This window comes from Chrysoperla carnea, chromosome 2 (genome assembly GCF_905475395.1).
Source record: "Chrysoperla carnea chromosome 2, inChrCarn1.1, whole genome shotgun sequence".
Classification (NCBI taxonomy): Eukaryota; Metazoa; Arthropoda; class Insecta; order Neuroptera; family Chrysopidae; genus Chrysoperla; species Chrysoperla carnea.
In genome coordinates this window covers 48633626-48649989 of record NC_058338.1, presented here as the reverse complement: position 1 = coordinate 48649989, position 16364 = coordinate 48633626, and the positions used below count along the sequence as shown (strand labels likewise).

General features: G+C 31.8%; 1 protein-coding gene across 1 annotated transcript in view; it reads left to right on the top strand.

The window, feature by feature from the left end:
- Positions 1-14304, top strand: part of LOC123292737 (E3 ubiquitin-protein ligase HERC2) — a 37018-nt gene extending 22714 nt beyond the window's left edge. Inside the window, exons 29-46 of the mRNA XM_044873450.1 lie at positions 577-1152; positions 2038-2258; positions 2764-2925; positions 2988-3617; positions 4045-4542; positions 5378-5533; positions 5832-6141; positions 7426-7584; positions 7647-7814; positions 7881-8129; positions 8380-8612; positions 8670-8944; positions 9196-10276; positions 10629-11118; positions 11793-12291; positions 13139-13302; positions 13366-13610; positions 13856-14304. Coding sequence (XP_044729385.1) covers positions 577-1152; positions 2038-2258; positions 2764-2925; positions 2988-3617; positions 4045-4542; positions 5378-5533; positions 5832-6141; positions 7426-7584; positions 7647-7814; positions 7881-8129; positions 8380-8612; positions 8670-8944; positions 9196-10276; positions 10629-11118; positions 11793-12291; positions 13139-13302; positions 13366-13610; positions 13856-14035 — 6296 coding nt within the window. The 3' untranslated portion in view covers positions 14036-14304. The remainder of the gene's footprint in view (positions 1-576; positions 1153-2037; positions 2259-2763; positions 2926-2987; positions 3618-4044; positions 4543-5377; positions 5534-5831; positions 6142-7425; positions 7585-7646; positions 7815-7880; positions 8130-8379; positions 8613-8669; positions 8945-9195; positions 10277-10628; positions 11119-11792; positions 12292-13138; positions 13303-13365; positions 13611-13855) is intronic.
- Positions 14305-16364: the final 2060 nt, after the last annotated feature.

Here is a 16364-nt window from a genome sequence, read left to right as displayed (position 1 = left end):
AGTTTATGATGGATTTTTTTATTCTTTTTCGACTACTTGTCCTTTTGGAATAAATTTATGACACACGAAAACAGTATTTCACCTTTTGCAACGTTTGTGGCCAGTCGGTACACGAAATTTGTTTCGATTATTATTTGAGTTGTACAAATGATTTGCTCAGTTTATAAATGTTAATTAAGAACAAAGCTGCCATCTTACGAAAATATTTTTTTTAAATCATTTTTGTGGCCTAATCAAATTGCAATTTATCGGTATTTTTTTGACTGAATATTTGTTATTGTCGCCCTAGTTTCTTTTGTTAAATTGATTGAGAATATAGGCTGTACGAAGACTGGCTTAGCGGCGAGGCTGAAGAAATACTTAAATCATATTTTAAGTGGTCTGTTTTTAACTACTCCTGCTGAGTAAAAAATGATGAATTATTATTGTATTGTGGATTCCCAGAAATTGATTATACTTTATTAGCCTGAGGGAAGCGTTACCCTATTCATAATGATTAAAGATTTAACTAATACGTATGAATTTTAATTATCTCACAAGTTAATTGAATAATTTTTTGTTTTCCATAAAATATAGGTGCCCCATCTGTCTTCGCTGGTAAACCAGGTCGATATCATAAACAAGATTTAGGTGGTCCCGATGAATCACAATTAATTGAAGATTGGAGTTCATGTGTAAAACGTCTAACTGCATCATCACGCGAAGCATGGGCACATTGTTTAGTGGATGGTTCTTCTGGATGTTGGTTAACATGCGGCTCTCAAGGCAAACATTGGTTACGTTTAGAAATGCAACCTAACATATTAATACATTCATTATTTATGGCTGTCGACCCTGTCGATAGCAGTTATATGCCTTCCTTAATTGTGGTTAGTGGTGGGCCATCGTTTACATCATTAACTGAATTAAATGAAATACATGTGCGCAGTACTGATATGATTGTAACTCTTTTGAAAGATGTTCAAGAATATTATCCGTGCATTGAGATTGCAATCAAACAATGTCGTAATGCAGGCATTGACTGTAAAGTACATGGTTTGAGCATCGTTGGTAAACGACAAAAGCCAAATACGAATTTAAAAACTTCAGCATCATTTTTGGCATCCGATTGGGATCAGGCATATGATCAAGTTACCACATTGCCTTATACAAGTAAGTTTAATCGATTTTATCCATTTTTCGAAAGTAGTAAGGTATCATATCAAATTATAGACACTATAAACTTTATAAAAATACGAAAATATTAGCCTAAAGGAATATAAGCTTTTAGATTTTGTTTATTTTTCTTTGGTTATATATTATATCATTTTGGCGAAATTAAAAAAAAAAGTCTTGTTGAAATTAGAATAACCGTTAATTATGTATACAAACACTTATTTTACATAAAGCAAAAAAAATAGTGAAAATTAATGAAAAACTTGAATATTTTTGTATCCTCTTTTTCAAACAAACGGGGTGATCCAAATTATAACCGCAGGACTTCAGAAAATGGTAGATAACGTTAATTTCTCAATACACTTATAGCCTGGAAAGCCTTCTCTTCTAGACAATACCTATGGATCATACTTCATGATTTAAAGCAAATGGTGATAAATTACAAAAACTAGCACTGGAGATTTCGACGTGCCATAATCCTGTTTCGAAAAAATCTGTTTCGCCACTGACTTCATTGAAAATTTAAGAATACTTAACGTTATTGTATTTGCAATGAAGTGAGTGATGCAAGAGCACGCCTTGAGTACATTATGGTACGTCTAACTCTCCACTACTAGTTTTCGCAATTTATCTCCATAAGCATTATATCATGAAGTATGATCCTTTTCTAAGCTCCCGATTTGATAATACTCCCAAAAATTCCATTTTTTTCCAAAATTTTAACATCCTCTATCTAGAAATGAAGGCTGAGAAGTTTTAAAAGAACCGATAGAGATTCAGTTTGATCCTTCGACGAAGGAAGAGAATTTACGCTACTATTAAAACCACCAAATATGTTTTTGTGTAAAAGTATTTATTCTAACAAATTGTCTTTTTTCCAAGTTCGTGATACTGTCGACGGAAAAACATCAACAAATTCATCATCCGATTTCAGCAGTGGATGTCGCGTTTATGTATGGGGTTTGAATGATAAAGATCAACTTGGTGGAATGAAAGGATCCAAAGTAAAATTACCTGTGTTATCGGATATTCTAAGTCAATTACAGCCAATTCATATTGCCGGTGGCTCAAAATCATTGTTTATTGTTTCACGTGAAGGGAAGGTGAGTATTTTCACAAAAACCCACGATATACAAAATTATCCGTATGTCATATTCCCTACTTAAAGTTCAATAAAATAATTCGTAAATCAAAATTTGGTTTAGAAACCTGAATTTTGTAAACACCTTTGTTTGAAGCATCTCAAAATTTCTAAACAAAGTGATAATCTGAAAATTGAGAACTGAAAACCATTCGAAAAGTTTTAAAACCACAGTCGATTGAATAAGTTACCTCGAATAAAATAATCAAAAAAAATGTGTGTATAATAATTGGATGGATCATTTAGTATACCAAGGTCGACCTGAGACTTCTAAATTTCCGTTATCCACAATGTTGTATTTTTTTTTAAACATTTTCGATAAAACTTATTTTCTCATTTGACAGATAAAATATAACACTCGATATATTATATTCATCCAAAAATTGCAATAAAAATAGTGTTTTATTTTGATTCAGGAGGATTACTTTAATTTTTCATTGATGACTACATAAAATTTTATGTTTTAGTTGTATGCTTGCGGAGAGGGAACAAATGGACGGCTTGGTCTGGGTCATAACAATAACGTATCATTACCACGTCCTGTATTATTCTTAAATCAATATGTCATCAAAAAAGTTGCTGTACATTCCGGTGGAAAACATGCAATGGCTTTAACAATGGACGGGAAGGTACGATTTTCAAAAAATATTTCCTAGTGATCATCAATTATTTATATTAAAATTTTTCTCAGGTATTTTCGTGGGGAGAAGGTGAAGATGGAAAACTTGGTCATGGTAATCGATTAAGTTTAGATAAGCCACGTTTAATTGAAACATTACGATCGCGTCGTATACGTGATATTGCTTGTGGTAGTTCACATTCGGCTGCCATCAGTAGTTCTGGTGAATTATTCACATGGGGTCTGGGTGAATATGGTCGTTTGGGCCATGGCGATAACGTCACTCAATTAAAACCAAAATTAGTGAAAGCATTGTTAGGACATCGAATAGTACAAGTAGCGTGTGGATCTCGAGATGCACAAACATTAGCATTATCCGACGAAGGGCTAGTATTTTCATGGGGTGATGGTGATTTTGGTAAATTAGGGCGTGGTGGTTCTGAAGGTTGCAATATTCCACATAATATAGAACGTTTAAATAGCTATAATGTAATTCAAATCGAATGTGGTGCACAATTTTCTTTGGCATTAACTAAATCCGGTGAAATTTGGACTTGGGGAAAGGGTGATTATTTCCGTTTGGGTCATGGTAGTGATCAACATGTACGACGACCTACAGCTATTGAATCACTTAAAGGAATGAAATTTACAAGTGTTGCCGTTGGAGCTCTCCATTGTTTAGCAGTAACCGACACTGGTCAGGTAAGTTGTTCGGTTTTTCGGGTTAATTTTTGAATAAAGAGCGCGAAAAAAATTTTGGTTTACATAAAATGTACTTTAATTCGAGTTCTTAAAACAAACACCCATTGTCTTTGATTTTATTGTGCAGAATTTTTATCAGTGTTTTTTCTCTTTTTCGATTTGACAAATGTTGGTAGTTCATTCTTTGTTACTGAAAGTATTGATTTCAAATTGAAACCATTTTAAATTGATTTCAAATTTAAACTAATTTTCACGTTTTAGATCTTTCAAATAGCAGTAAGTTACAAAAAATATCCTCTATGATCATTGTAGAATTTTGGATAAAAATATTGATTAAAAAAATTTCATAAACCGTCATCATTTATCGGTTTGAAATGGATTGTAATTTTATTTGATTGTTTATCTTTATCAGTTTATTCTTTTGCAGGTGTATGCTTGGGGTGATAATGACCACGGGCAACAAGGAAATGGCACAACAATGGTAAATCGAAAGCCATCCTTAGTACATGGCCTAGAAGATATAAAAGTGAATCGCGTCGCATGTGGTAGTTCACATTCAATTGCATGGTGTTCTCCCGATTCCCAAACTACACTAAAATTGGAACCAGTTGTTTTTGAAATTAGTAAAGATGCTTTAGGTGCTCATTTATTAGGATTATATAATGCAGAAAAAGAGGCTGAAGAAAATGCAGCTAGTAAACAAAAAATACGTCCGTCATTAACAAATATTGTAATGTCGTTGGAATCATCAGCAGCGAAACAACATGCATTGACGCATTTATTAAATGCTGCGCATATTTTACAATTACGTACCTGCATCGTTAAAGCCCTCTGTAATCATTCGGAAAGTGTTATGAATAATAATAATACTAATAATAATAATATTAATAATAACAATAATACTTCGGCATCATTAACGGCTAAGGTAAACCATAATTTCTACAGGATGGCGTAAAATGAAAGTTATACTTTGTATTCTCTATAACTTTTTTAGTAAATTCAGTTGCTTTTTCGCTTTCATTAAAAAAATATTTTGCTCAATTTAAAAAACAAAGTTAATCCCTGTTTGATAATGAAGACTCTAAAAACATTTACGCACTTCATGATTTCCCAATCTGTTTTCGAAATATAAAAATGGAAAGTTTTTAAAAAATCACTCTGTATAGTATGGGGAAAACAAGCAATCAATAGGGTAATCATAAGCAGGCTTAAATTTGAATAAAAAAACAATTGTGCTCTATGGAATGACTAGATTATTAAAAGAGTGAGTTATTTTTTATTAGAGAGATCGTTGATACATATTTTAACAATATTTTGTAAATTACTATGATTTTACATTATTGTTCTATTTATTCAACGCCTGCTGAAACACATTTTCAGCCTGTTATCGTAATTCTGGTTTCAGCTATCGGTTGTCGCATGGTAATGATTTTTCCACTACTCGCGATTTCGTTCACTTGAAAATAAGCGGGAAATGATAAATATTTGTTCAATAAGCTAACGCTTATTTAGAGCGCGGAAAAAAAGGAGCAGGATTCTGTATTCCTAATCAATTTCTATTTATTGTATAAAAATTTCTTTTTTTCTCTTTATAGTCATTCGAAGAAAAATGAGAAGAAACGCCAGTAAAATAAAATCTATAAATTAATTAAAATAAAAAGTTATAAGGAATTCAAATCAAAATGTTTTTTTACGTCACTTTGTATTAACTTAAAAATGTAATTTGATTTGTGGATAATACTTTTTTGTACTTTATCTAGGAGATAACCCCTGACACACCATTAGAAGGCATTATAAGCATGACAAATTCATTGAATACGACTGTTGATAAACCACAGATTGGATACCAAGAGAATGAAATCGCTCAAGGTGGTGGTGAAGCACCAATTTCTCTTAACGAAATGGTTGGAATTAACGTAAGAATTATTAAAGCACTGTTTTTGTTTTATCCTGTTGTATAAAAGAGAGTTAACAAAATGACTAAAATCGAAAAATGTTGTTTCAATTTTTTCGTGTAGAAACGCTAGATGTTTCCGAAAGTCTCCATTCATTAAAATATTTAACTTAAGCCAAGGCTTTATATATGATATACATAGTTAAGAAAGTTATGCTTCTTATTAATAGAAAACGCGAATATCTGCTGTAGAAACGCTAAAGGAATTAGTCTGTTAGGATTTCAATTAAAGTAATCAGCTTTTTTCAAATTATTTTTAGAGCCCACATTTAAGTCCTGAAAGTGAAGAATGTCCATTAGCTGTATTCCCATCAATGACAGCAAGTAGTTGTTCAGCTAGTATTTCTTCCCGACAATCTAAAATGTCCACAAGTGCAATGTCTGTTATTGCAGCCACGTTAACATCTCATGCGGAAGTTGTTGGAGATGTTCCCACCGGTGGTTTAGATGAATTCACATCATTGCTCACTGAGAATGATGCCAGATTATTGGTTGATCTATTAAAGTTGGCGATTGTTAATCGTATTGAAACTGATAATGCAAAAGAAATTTTAGCTTCAATTTTAACAGGTAATAAAGTTTTCGTTTATTTTAATTTTTTTATAATATTTAATATTTCTGGGAGTGATAGTTACCATGGAATAATTGAAAATAGGAATGCAAACATTTATACAAATTCAACTGTGACTTTTAATTAGTATTGATAAATGGTAAGTAATCAGGTGGTCTAAATTGAAAATACTGAAAAAGCGGCTTGCCCATCGTGCACCAAGTACGTATATTTTTGCTTCACAGAGATAATTAACAAAGACAACAACACAATATTGAAACAGCTGACTGAGAAACACAATAACAGATCATGTTATTCAATGCGCATCAATCAATAGTTACTGTTTGTTTAATTAATTCTGTGTAAAAGTTCTAAAAAATGGTGAGATATTGTTTTATTTACAAGAAATATTTTAAAGTAAACATGTATCACAAGTTAGTAAAGTTTAATTATTAAATAATATTGATTAAATGGCAATAATTATGTTGTAAATACGCGCCAGGATATTATATTGTATATTAAGACATGTGGATTAATAATCATGATCCGTCATTTATTATCCTTCTCAATCATCTTGGAGCCGTGGTTCTCACTCCGCTATTTTAAATTTTCAAAGCTTCGGTAAATGACCAATATGTCACTGGGGTTCAAACAGTTGTGTAAGATTATATATAGTATCTATGGAGTATAGAGACAAAATAGCACAAACTCTTATGACTATTTGACTAAAATAGTGTCCACAAAACAGTATTGAACAAAGTGGCAAGAAGACATATATGTAAATACTATATTTTCAGCATAGAGGGCGAAAATATCAGGATGCAGACGATATCCTCCTCTTACTCAATAATCAAAGGGCCGTAATTGTTTTGGGCATGCGCCTGGCGATAAAAATTTGTACTATTAAACAGGTAGTGGGTCGCTTTTTCAGTAGTTCCAATTTAGACCACCTGATTACTTACCATTTATCAAAAGAAAAACGTTACGCATTAGCAAGGACCCCTAAATTTGGGTTTGGATATAATATTAATTTTAACAAATTTAAATAGGTTTCGATTTAAACTAGAGTAAAAGCCGGATATTCTATTTCAATTTTGACTGAAAAAGTTTTCGGCCTGACACCAATAAACAATAGATGATAAGTGAAATTTTTGTAATTTATATTTATTTATTATAGAGTTGGTGAGTGCTAAATGTTCGAAAAAGGTTGACCAAATTCACGAACTAGACACAGACTGCTATATTATTATCAAATTAAGTTACCTAAAATTTCAAACTTTTGTGACGATAAAATATTTTATTAGTTCTAGGAAATTCAAATCAAGAAGTTGGAAGTATGTTACTAGAATTATGTGTAACCGAGTTAGAAGATGCTGCAAGTAACACACATTCCTATAACACAGCGCCACAACCAGTGGTACAGGAAACTAGTCATCCATATATCGATAATGTTACATTAACTGGTAAGAAATTAATTTATAAATCTTCTTCGAATACGTTTTAAATAATTAATTATGTTTTATAGGCCATGTAAAAATACCTGGCGCTGAATGTTTACGTATAGAATTTGATCGTTATTGCTCAACAGAAAAACGTCACGATCCACTTTTAATAACAGATGGCAGTGGTCGATTATTATTTAGTAAATCGGGACGGGATTGGTCTGATTGGTCAACACCCTTACGGATTCCAGGTCAGATATAAAATTTACAAAATAAAAGAAATTTTGATGTTAATATTTGTGTTTTTTTGGTGTTAGGTGATGAGTTACGTTGGAGATTTTCAAGTGATGGTTCGGTGAATGGTTGGGGTTGGCGGTTTACTGTATACGCTGAAATGTCCACATTAGATCCAATTTTACGTGGATCAGATCGTGCAGTGCTAAGTCGGCCAAGTATTGAGTTAGTGATGTGTTTGTTAGATAAACGTTTACCTCAAGCTGAAGAGAAAGGTTTAATTTCACGATTGGCGGCAGCTTTAGCTTCATGCTCCCAATTAAGTGTTTTAAGTAAGTTGAATGAAAGTTTACCTTATTGTGAATAGCCTTGGAGATGTGGTGGGAAATAAACTTTCGGTGTATTTTTACATCAAATTTTAATAATTAAGTATGCATTTTATAAGTTATTATAAAATAAATTGGTGATTCTAAAGTATTTTATCATAAGTAACATTTGGCTTAATTTGTGTTAACTTTTCCTTGAGGTACTCTAGGTCAGTTTGCAAATACTAGGATTGATAATATTTACTTGTTTTTTCAGCTCCTGCTCAACGTATGTGGTCTTTAAAAATGTTACATAAATTATTGGTACCCCAAAAACATACCAGTACTCCGGGAATACCCTTGATGAGTTTCCTAAAAAGTAAAGCACCGGCGGACAGTGCTTTATCAAAACTATTAGATGAATTACCTGCAGCAATTTTACGCCAATATGAATATGAAGAACCATGTGTTCGTGGTGGAAGTCATTTAATGCATTCTGATTTCTTTAAGGTAGTGTTTTTCTACACGAATTAAAAGATTTTAAAACAATTATGTTGTTTATTACAGGAATTAGTTTCACTTGCATGTGATTTGGAGTTAGATCAAATGGTAAGTCTAGCTGATAGTCATAAATGGGCATGGTTTCGGCGATATTGTACTGCGGCGCGTGTGGCAAATTCATTAATACGACGTACAACATTACCAAAACAATTTTGTTTGGAAGTACGGAAAAAAATTACTGAATTTTCTGCTAAAGATGAAGACTGTGAAATTTGGGAACATGAAAATCATGCTATATTCAAGAAAGAACACGATGAACAACTGTTAACGTGGCTAAACAGGTGTGTAAAACGAGAGTTTCGGTTTTATTATATAGAGTTGGTAATCCAATCACGGCTGTTAATTTTGGAAGTTTGGGAGTAAATTCGAAAATAAAAATAACAAATTTTGTCGAGTGCAATAGACACACTCATATTTTAAAGCAAATCAAAAGGGAAAACCCACGTATTAGAAAAGGCGTCATACCGCTAGTTGAATAATTCTTCTCAAATAATATTAATACAATTGATCTAACTTATATTTTTGTTTATAGACGACCAGAAGATTGGACATTATCGTGGGGCGGTTCCGGTACAATTTATGGATGGGGTCATAATCATCGTGGACAATTAGGTGGTGTTGATGACGCTAAAGTAAAATTACCAACCCCTTGTGAAGCATTAACTAGTTTACGTCCAATACAAATTGTTGGTGGTGAACAAACTTTGTTTGCTGTCACGTCGGATGGAAAAGTTTATGCTACAGGATATGGCGCTGGTGGGCGATTAGGGATAGGTGGAACTGATTCCGTTTTAGTTCCAACTGTTTTAGAATCAATTCAACATATATTTATTAAAAAAGTTGCTGTAAATTCAGGGGGTAAACATTGTTTAGCATTATCGTCTGACGGAGTGGTGTATTCATGGGGTGAAGGTGATGATGGAAAACTAGGTCATGGTGATCGAAGATGTTGTGTTAAACCAAAACTTATTGAAAAATTACAATGTCAAGAAATTATTGATATTGCTTGTGGAGGAGCACATTCAGCTGCAATTACGGCAGCTGGACAATTATTTACATGGGGTAAAGGTCGTTATGGACGCCTTGGTCATGGAGATAGTGAAGATCAATTAGAACCAAAGCTAGTTGAGGCGTTACTTGGTGTTCGTGTGATTGATGTTGCATGCGGATCGGGTGATGCTCAAACTTTATGTATTACCGACGATGATAATGTTTGGTCATGGGGTGATGGTGATTATGGTAAACTAGGCCGTGGCGGATCTGATGGTTGTAAATCACCAATGAAAATTGAAAGTTTAGCTGGCCTGGGTGTGGTTAAAGTGGAATGTGGATCACAATTTTCGGTGGCATTAACGCGATCGGGTAGTGTATATACATGGGGAAAAGGTGATTACCATCGTTTAGGGCATGGTACAGACGAACACGTTCGGCGACCACGTAAAGTTGCTGCATTACAAGGAAGGCGTATAATAGCGATTGCAACAGGCTCATTACATTGTGTTGCATGCAGTGATCAAGGTGAAGTATTCACTTGGGGCGATAATGATGAAGGGCAACTTGGAGATGGTACGACAAATGCTATACAACGTCCGCGCCCAGTTATTGCATTGCAGGTAAAATAATTATTGATAAATCTGCATTATAAAAAATAACTACACATCATTATAAAAGTTTTTAAAATTCTGATCATAGTGTTAACGGACCTAAAGTTAAATAAAAAGTAGTTGGCATATTTGGGGTCAAAGATCCCTATCTCTATGAACTATTTTCATGTTTCGTAGGGTAATTCTCGAAAAAAAAATGGCTTTTTTACGTTAAATTCGATACATATTGAATACCTGGAATAAAAAAATATTTTGAATTTTCCTGTTTACAAAAATAAAACGAATTAATGAAATTGATCATTGTGTGTATAAACTGCTTGAAATCCTTATGTATCGTTTCTGAAAATCTTAATATTTTTAGGACAAGAAAATTACACGAGTCGCGTGTGGATCAGCGCACACACTTGCGTGGACTACACGACAACCATCAACATCGTCAGCATTACCATCAATAGCACCAGTGGAATACGATCTAGTTCGTGATATTCAATTGTCAGTATTACATAATCGATTGGTATTATTACATCATTTTTCGGAATTATTATGCCCTTGTATCTCACTATTCCCTGTTACTGGCGAAGGTTCGTTAGATAGATTACGTGGTATTCTTGTGTATTCCATCAAAGAGGCTACGTTCCAAAAAGTAATTCAAGCTACAATGGTCCAAGATAAACAGCATGGTCCAGTGCTTGAATTAAATCGTATACAAGTAAAGAGATCGCGATCGCGAGGTGGATTGGCCGGTGTTGATGGAATGAAATCAGTATTCGGACAAATGGTTAGTAAATTACCGTTGTTGACACAAGAAGCATTGTCGTTACCACATCGAGTATGGAAGGTGAAATTTGTTGGTAAGTAAATTTTAATTATATCAATTACACCAATAGATGGTAATATTTCCTAAAACGATGCGATTAGTATTGTAGGAAAAGATAATGAAAACCTTAATTAAAAACTATACATATTTAAAAAAAAAAAAAAAAAACAAAAAAAAAACATAGTAAACCTTGTTGACACGGGGTGTTGCACTGAGCCATGGCTGATACAGATTCAGACAATGTGGTGTGCTGTGCAAATATTAAAAAATATTATTAATCAAATACTTGTTGTTTTTGCCAATTTATAGTTAATAGACGATTGTTTTTGTACATGTTGCAGTGTCAAATTGACAAATACATAAAAAATTATAATTAAACATTTCTTTTTACCTACATTACCAACTACGATTTCTGATAACGTGTTTAATTCGCTGCTAGAAGGCGAGACTATAGTTCACGATGTACCTTAAGTATCAATACATATAAGACTCAGTGTATATGTGTATGTTACACGTTTGAAAACGTTAACACAGGTTGTATATGTTCCGTTTTGAAGTTTGTCGATTGAGAAGAGATTATTTTCGAAACTTTGCTAATATTAAGTTTATTGAAAACTTTTTTACGTGTTTCAAAAAATGAGAGAAAAAAGTTTACGTCCCTATAAAGGTATTCCATGAAGTAAGTTTGGTATTTGATTTGTATTCCAGGTGAAAGTGTTGATGATTGTGGCGGAGGCTACAGTGAAAGTATTGCAGAAATGTGTGACGAATTACAAAATGGTAGTGTACCACTTCTAATGCCCACACCTAATGGACGTGACGAAGCTGGCACTAATCGCGATTGTTTCTTATTAAATCCAAAAGCAACGTCGGTGTTACATTTGAATATGTTCAGATTTTTGGGAGTTTTAATGGGTATTGCAATTCGAACTGGATCACCTTTGAGTTTATCTTTAGCCGAACCTGTATGGAGGCAATTAGCTGGTATTCAATTAACACCAGCTGATTTAACTGAAGTTGATCGTAATTATGTTCCCGGATTACTTTGTATTCGTGATATGCCACCTGATCATAAATTATTTACTTCATTGGAAATGCCATTTTCTACACCATCTGCATCAGGCCAAGAAATATCATTAAGTAATAAATATACAAGAATAACACCAGAAAATCGTCATGAATATGTGCGGCTTGCGCTGAACTTCAGGTATCTATATTTTGTACACCAAACTGCAAAAAAATGGGTCATTTAAAAAATAGCAATGATATTGTTTCAAATGCATAAATTCAGCTTCTTAATGATTTTTAATGTAACATGAAGTCTGATGCCAAGTCTGACTGACCCATTCGTATTTTATTTGGTTTGTAAATTCTGAAACTATTTTATTTAAATTTATTAATTTGATAATATCTATGAAACTGGGGTATACATAAGAGATGAACTTTAAATAATCAGCTTATTGCTGTATAATACCTTGTTTAATTAATTTTGAAGATTGCAAAAAAAAAATTAATATATGATATAGTTTGAGACAGAAAACACAAAAATTAGACATTTTCCAAATTTTACCTTAAAAATACATTATAATAGGGGAGGCTACGATGCTAAATGGAGATTTACTCGAGCGTCGTAAAGACCTATTGGATTTTGAAGAATAGATGTTAGAAATAAAAATAATTTATATGATGTATACCCTTTCACCGGTGGGAGTTTTATACACACCAAATTTTACCGAAATTACAAAAAGCTTACCCAGGTGAAAAAAGATCGATCAATGGTTTATTCGAAAACTTGCATTCTCTTGTTTTTGAATCTAGCGCTCAATATTCAACCATTATCGCTTTATACCGAGAATTAAACGGGTGAGAAATTTTATCCTTTAATTTTAAATATCTGCTTTGAAATAAGGACTACCGAAAACGTGGAAATTTTATTTGCTTACAAAGAGCAAATACTAAGCGGGCATTGTTTATAGCACTTTACTTTTTTTAGCAGTTATTTTAATTTTCCAAGTGAATGATCCTATTTACTCTACACTTTTATTGATTTGTAGATTACATGAATTTGATGAACAAGTAAAAGCTGTACGAGATGGAATGTCGAAAGTGGTTCCTGTTCCATTATTATCGTTGTTTAGTGCTTATGAATTAGAGATAATGGTATGCGGATCTCCAGATATTCCGTTAAATTTATTAAAATCCGTTGCCACTTATAAAGGTATAATATTTATTCTACAAACTCAAAAAAGAGATATTAAATTATTAATTTTTTTGTAAATAGGAGTAGATGCCAACGCACCATTAATTCAATGGTTTTGGGAAGTTATGGAAGAGTTATCGCAACAAGAACGTTCATTATTTTTACGTTTTGTTTGGGGCCGTACACGGTTGCCACGAACAATCGCCGATTTTCGTGGACGTGATTTTGTTATTCAAGTATTGGATAAATATTCACCACCAGATCACTTTTTACCAGAAAGTTATACATGCTTCTTTTTGCTTAAAATGCCAAGATACTCGTGTAAGGTAAGCAAAGTCTTCAAGTATTTTCAAATTATTCACGGTAAATAGCGGTGATCGAATCCACAACCTCCGGCATTCTGGAGTTATTTCATATTGAAGTTTACGAGAAATTTCTTATTTTTCTTCCAGTTTTGCAGAATGGGTATCCATTTTTGACAGTTTACCAAACGATCAAACTTGAAAGCCCATTCCACAATTGAAATCGGAAGACGTTTTTGTTATTAAAAATCAATTATTTTTGGTTACAGCTTGTTTTACGTGAAAAATTAAAATATGCGATACACTTTTGTAAATCAATTGACACAGATGAATACGCCCGTTTACCGATGCAAGGTACATTCAATGGTGCTACTTCCAGTGATTCAGATGCTGATAGCGATCATGAAATGGATAGTATTGCAAGTCAAGAGGATCAAACATCCATATAAAACAAAATCAATTATTAATCAATTCAGTTATAAATTATTATACGCTTAAATATTGCGCGCTCCTGCTATATTAAAAAAACTACATATTTTAATCAGAAAACAAAACATTTTTGATTCAATTTTTTAAGCTCACACACAAATTAATACCGCCCTTATCGAAAGCTTTACAAACACGAATAAAAAAAATACACAATTTAGAAACGACGCTTTTATATATTTATTTGTTTTTTAAATTGATTATATTCAACTGTGATTTTTTTCAGACTGCTGCGGGATGAAAGTATTTCTATTTTTTTCCGTAATATTTAAATTTTTATTGCGTATAGATTTTTTTTAATTATAAACAAACTGTGTGTTTGTTTGTTATTACACATCCGTCGCCTTGATTTATTGAGAATTATTTTTAAAAAAATAAGATTAATTTATAAATTACACAAAAAATTTATTACATTATTATTATCTCGAATTTAAATTTAAAAAAAATAAATATTTTTATCGTTTCTTATGATAAATTTATTGTGTTATAAACTAAATATTAATTAATTATTGTGAAAAATATTAAAAGTATTATTTTTATTGTAATTTTCTATCTATTGATATATACATAATATATTTAAATAATACTTCGTAATAAAAAAATACAAGTCAAAATCAATATATTGTCTTTTTTTACTCCTCGTAGAAACGTTTAAAAATATAATTTATGTTTAATAGAACATCAGTATCATATCAAATTAATTATCCTCAAAATTCATTGGCGATTTAAATTCTTTCTAACAACACGCAGAAACAGAAATAAAAGAAATATACTCGTACTGTGGTTTTATCTTGAATTATTTACATGCTGGAGTAAGCAGTATACCTTGTTAAGAAAACAGCGGACCATCAAATTCAAATTAAAACAAAATTCCTAAGGTGATATTTTCGAAGTTTTAAGAAATCCAAATTGGAATAGAATGATGGAAATTTGTATGTAAGTTCAGGTAGTACCTAAGAAGTGTCTATTGGCTAATTACCTCAAACCTAAGGCAATGTTTTTGATACTTTTGTTTTGTTAGGATTTTTTAAATTCTGTAAATTTCACTAGTTTAAGTTATTTCAAGAGATTATCTGATAATTTTAAATATAATTTTTGGTGTAAATAAAAATTTATTTAGAGTATCGTGGTATTTATTTCAATAACTATGTCTCAAAACGAAGTCAACAAAAATTTATCCTTATAATTATTAAGCATTTTTCACTGGATCATTTAATAATACAAAAGCTGCCTGGTAAATAATACAATGCTGTTCCGTTATTTTTACCATGCAAGATTATTATTTTTAATTTAACTTTTTTTTTCCACAGCATTACTCAAAATATTTTAATAAAAAGTCACATGTACTACTATCAAATATACATGTATAGTTGATAGTAGTACATATAAAAAAAAAAATGGATAAAATTAAAATGAATTTTTCCTTTTATTTAAATTTTTCACTCTTTTTATACCATGTATATATGAAATATACATAGTATATTAAGTTTAGTCCCAAGTTTGTAACGCTTAAAAATAATGATGTTAGTATAAAAATTTTGTCATAGGTGTTCATAAAATCACCTAATTAGTCCATTTCCGGTTGTCCGTCCGTCCATCCGTCCGTCTGTGGACACGATAACTCAAAAACGAAAAAAGATATCGAGCTGAAATTTTTACAGCGTACTCAGGACGTAAAAAGTGAGGTCAAGTTCGTAAATGAGCATCATAGGTGAATTGGGTCTTGTAAACCGTTAGAGATAGAACAAAAGTTTAAATGTAAAATTTTTTTTCATACTAGTTAGGGCGCCAATTAGGCGGAAATTTTATAATAGGTACTATACTTGATTATCAGTTATGTATGTGTCACATGTTTGTATGTGTAATGTGATAAATAAATCAACACTATATTTGTACATATGTCACCTATAAAAAATTTGAATGAATAATAATAATGGTTATTTTATATAGTAAACAAGTGAAAACAAACAATTGACTGAGTTAATTGTTGAAATACCATGTATAGGCAGTGTTGATAACTCTGTCACATTTTACATACATACATATCTGACATATTTAACTGATATTCTCATAAAATAATTTTGACGTCATGTAAATAACAAAAGATATTCACTTTGATATTCCTATATTAATACATACTATAAAATTTGTACCTAATTAACGCCCTCGTGGGTAAACAGTGATGTTTACAAAAAAATGTTTCAAACAAAAGTTGTTTATTTTTTTGTAAGGAACATTTTTTACATTTAAACTTTTATTCTATCTCTAACGGTTTACAAGATGGGTACTACG